Source organism: Zea mays, chromosome 3 (assembly GCF_902167145.1).
Source record: "Zea mays cultivar B73 chromosome 3, Zm-B73-REFERENCE-NAM-5.0, whole genome shotgun sequence".
NCBI classification, from domain to species: Eukaryota; Viridiplantae; Streptophyta; class Magnoliopsida; order Poales; family Poaceae; genus Zea; species Zea mays.
This window is the reverse complement of record NC_050098.1, coordinates 214691946-214696107: the sequence shown is the minus strand read 5'-3', so window position 1 is coordinate 214696107 and position 4162 is coordinate 214691946. Positions and strand designations below refer to the sequence as shown.

General features: G+C 47.6%; 1 protein-coding gene across 1 annotated transcript; it reads left to right on the top strand.

Annotated features, from left to right (window-relative positions):
• The first annotated feature begins 238 nt into the window (after positions 1-238).
• On the top strand, positions 239-3192 carry LOC100284457 (IAA5 - auxin-responsive Aux/IAA family member). The gene is made up of 5 exons (NM_001157352.2): positions 239-539; positions 642-877; positions 1373-1514; positions 2274-2335; positions 2797-3192. Exons 2-5 carry the CDS (start codon positions 757-759, stop codon positions 2832-2834), a joined length of 363 nt encoding a protein of 120 aa, NP_001150824.2. The 5' UTR covers positions 239-539; positions 642-756; the 3' UTR covers positions 2835-3192.
• Positions 3193-4162: the final 970 nt, after the last annotated feature.

Here is a 4162-nt window from a genome sequence, read left to right as displayed (position 1 = left end):
CAAGGCTCCCGGAAAAGAGAGAAAAAACAGGCGAGAGAAATTCGTTAAAAATCCTCCCGGTCGGCCACTTTTATTACCAGCACTCTAGCAGCAAGTCGTCGCTCCCACCCCACCTCACCATCTCCACTCCAAACAAGGGGAAGGCGAGCGACAGACAAACCCACCCTATCGCCCCTCCTCTGTCTCCTCTCTTGCCCACCCGCCCCAATGTCGCCGCCCCTCGAGCCCCACGACTACATCGGCCTCTCCGCCGTGGCCGCGGCCGCGCCGCCGACCCCGACCCCGACCTCCTCCTCCTCTTCGTCCTCCTCGCCGGCCCCCCGTCTCACCCTTCGCCTCGGCCTGCCGGGCTCCGAGTCCCCCGACCGCGACCGGGACTGCTGCGAGGACGTCGCCGCCACGCTCTCCCTCGGCCCGCTGCCGGCGGCCGCCGCCGTCTCCGCCAAGCGCGCCTTCCCGGACCCCGCCCAGCGCCCCGGCGCTTCCAAGGCTAGCGACGCCAAGCAGCAGGCTTCCCCCGCCGCGCCGCCGGCCGCCAAGTAAGACCCAGCTCTCGATCCGTCGCAGGCGTTACTGTTTTGGCCCGGGGTTGCACCCCGCCTGGGCGGGTGACCGATGCGGTGCGCTCTCGATCCGTGCAGAGCGCAGGTGGTTGGATGGCCGCCCGTGCGCAACTACCGGAAGAATACCCTCGCCGCCGCGACCGCCTCCAGGAGCAAGGCGCCGGCGGAGGAGGCCGCGTCCGGAGCTGGGCCCATGTACGTGAAGGTGAGCATGGATGGCGCGCCCTACCTCAGGAAGGTGGACATCAAGATGTACTCCAGCTACGAGGACCTCTCCCTGGCGCTCGAGAAGATGTTCAGCTGCTTCATCGCTGGTGAGTGGTGTTCGGTTCTATGCCTCTGTTCCATGCTTTTCCCTCTTGTTCACGGACATTTTTCGAAGCTTGTCGATTGGATCCGTTGTGATGTACTAGGATTTAATACTACAAATAAGTAGGAGTTTGAATAATTTTGTCGAATAAAAGTTGCTTTCTTGAAACAAAGATTCATAAGACTTGTATGAAGATAGCATTCATACAGCGATGTGTTATGCATGTATAATTATAAACAAACACCAGGCACAATGCAAAACATACGGTCATTTTGTGCACACCGAGATATTTCTGCTTATCATGCCACGAACTCCACCTGACTTGGCTGCACTGCTCTGTCTTTATCATAGTTCCGTGTAGCTCTACTAACGGACAAGTAATTGGGACACACGCACAGTTTTCACGGCCTAACAAATAATGCCATACAAATCACTGAACAGTTTTTGCATAGTATATCTTTTTTTCACAAGGATATTTACTTAGCCTGTGATTTTAAAGGTCAAAGTGGTCTGCATAAATCATCGAGCAAAGACAGGCTCACTAATGGCTCAAAGGTGGATGCTCTCAAAGATCAGGAGTATGTCCTTACATATGAGGATAAGGATGCAGACTGGATGCTTGTCGGTGATCTTCCCTGGGAGTAAGTACCTTATATTGTCATATATTACTTTCAATATAACTATAGACCTTGCCCTTAACCCTAGCCTCTGTATGCGTAAATCATAGAGTAGATTACCTTCGGGGTTGGAGGAGCTCACCATTAGGGCGGTTCTTTGCCTACCGACAGCGAGGAACGGCGGTGGCCTCACAGTCTCACACAGGGGCAGTGAGGTGTGGCGGCAGGCTTCCCTTCACTGACCGCGGAACAGAATAGATCAGATCAGTGTTTTCTTGTGGGGAAGAGTTGGTAACAGCGAACATTGGGTCCCGTACCGGTTGCTCTTCCCCTTTTATATGCACGGTGCGAGCGGGAGCCGCAACCAATAGGTTGTTACGCCCCCTGATCACGGCGCATTATGATAGGATAGGATCGACTCGGTCCATAACTGAATCGATTGAAATCAACCCAACAAAGTTTAGTTTATTTGTTGTTAATGTTATTGGCAATTATTAGCGACATATTATATGACTGAAAAGAATACCATTGACATTATTTCTCCACTTGTAAATGCATCACGTTATTACCACCAGTAGCTCGTTGTAGTGTTAATTTTTCCTCAACTAGCTACGGTGACATGCAAATAACAAAAGGATGAAAAAAATGCACAATGTACTTATGGTGTAGGTATTGAACATATCTGTTCTATATTTTGGTAAAACTGATTACCATGTATAAGCTTCATATCAGTACAAGATACCACTCAAGATGCAAGTGCTGACCTTGTTTGTTCCTTTGCAGTTATTTTACCTCTATCTGCCGGAAGCTCAAAATCATGAGGGGCTCTGATGCTGTTGGAATAGGTATGTACAATGTGTGACAATAGATCTTGACATTCTGCATGTATTATGTGCATATGTTACAGCCTTGCAGGACGAATTTATTATTTCCCAAACACTTATATTTGCAGTTAACTTATACTATGCAGTAGCTATATTTCTCTCTCTTTTTATTTTCTGCATGTATTAGCTGCAACTGTATCCTGGCAACCAACGGATTGTAGCTTGAATGCATAGATCATTTATCCTGGCTGGTAGCTGAGCATAAACTTAAGTGAACAATAAGACGATTAAATATTAATCGGAAGAAACAGTTGCTGTTTCGGTGCCTGAATCTGAAACTTCAGTTTGGAAGATGCCTTTTCTTGTCTGCAACCAAGACCACTGGCTCTCGCATTTGGTCCTTCATTTCTGAATTTAGGTGCATTTTTTCATTTTGCTACAATGTTTCTTGTATGATTCTGAACTATGTCCATTGCATGCAGCTCCACGAACCGTCGAGCAGACAGGTCAGAACAAATAAGCTTTGGCCTTTGCCTGCATCCAAGGAAGACATCTGAGCTAGCTGGGAGACTATGTTGAAGGCTGAAGCCTGAAATAGTTGCCGGGAATCGTCAAAACCCGTCAAGTGTTTAGTGTAGTTTTCACGTGTCCTTGAGACATGTGCATTTGTATGTCTGTGACGTGATCCGTTAGATCGTGCAATCGTAGGTTGCTGTTCTTGTGCCCTTTGAAGGCCAGACAGATCAGGGAGCTCTCTGCTTCCTTAGTGCACTTGCTTTGCAGCATTCCTTGTTATTCTACTCTGAAATCATACATCATGCCACAAGAACCGATGGTTCGTGATGTCAAGAGAGCTGCCCTAATTGTTCCATTGTAACCTCGTAATTGTGTTCTTCCGCAGGAGAAATTGGTGCTGCACTCAGCTTCCTACCACATCAACACTAGTACCGCACAGCAACAGCGCATGTTACAGAGGTATGCGTTTGGGGTTTGTCATGGCTCACCAGTCACCGTTTTTTTGGGTTCTGTGAATCTGGTGAGAATAAATTGTACAACCGGGGGGGGGGGGGGGGGGGGGGGGGGGGTCCCTGGGATCTCTGGCCTCCTGTTCTGCTTCCTGGCCTGCTTCATTGGTTCGAGGGTGAACTCCATCATGCGCCATGCCGATTTCACGCTGTTGCCGCCCACCTTCTCTACGAAGGCTTCCCTGACGCCGCCCTATCAGCCGCTGGCCGTTGGAGAGCACGTCGTTTATTACGGCCCCGCCGCCGACCCAGCTTCCCTCCCTTCCGGCTTCCGGTGTCCACATTGCGTAGCGGCGTGAAGAAGTACCACTACCACGTCAGTGCTCTTCTCCCTTAATAGTTTAGGCAACCAACATTGACTTTCTCTATCACATCGATCGAATGTTTAGATGCTAGATTGTGTTAGAAAGTATTAAATACAGTATAATTACAAAACTACTAACGCAGATGTGAACTAAATGGTAAGACGAATGTATCAAACTTAATTAATCTATGATTTGCTCATGTGATGCTACATTAAGCATTTGTTAATCATAAATTAATTAGACTAAGCTTTGTAATTAGTCTTTATCTATGTTTTTAGCTATGTAATTAATTTTGTAATTCGACTATATTTAATAATCATTATAGGCATTCAAATATTCCATGTGACATGGACTAAGTTTTAGTCCTTGAAACCAAATACTCCTAAACGAGGCTTACGACTTTAGGGCTATTTGATTCAACTGTAAATTCCCAAAAATCTAAATCTAACTATGAGTCGTGATAAAGCTCCTGTAAACTGATATTTATGCGAATGCTAAAAATGTGTTTGGTTGAAACA

Excerpts from the sequence above, each read along its gene's own strand:
- LOC100284457 (NM_001157352.2), top strand. The coding sequence starts at position 757 with ATGTACGTGAAGGTGAGCATGGATGGCGCGCCCTACCTCAGGAAGGTG. Across the intron at positions 878-1,372 it reads GTTCAGCTGCTTCATCGCTG|GTCAAAGTGGTCTGCATAAA; the intron begins GTGAGTGGTGTT and ends GTGATTTTAAAG. Across the intron at positions 2,336-2,796 it reads CTCTGATGCTGTTGGAATAG|CTCCACGAACCGTCGAGCAG; the intron begins GTATGTACAATG and ends CATTGCATGCAG.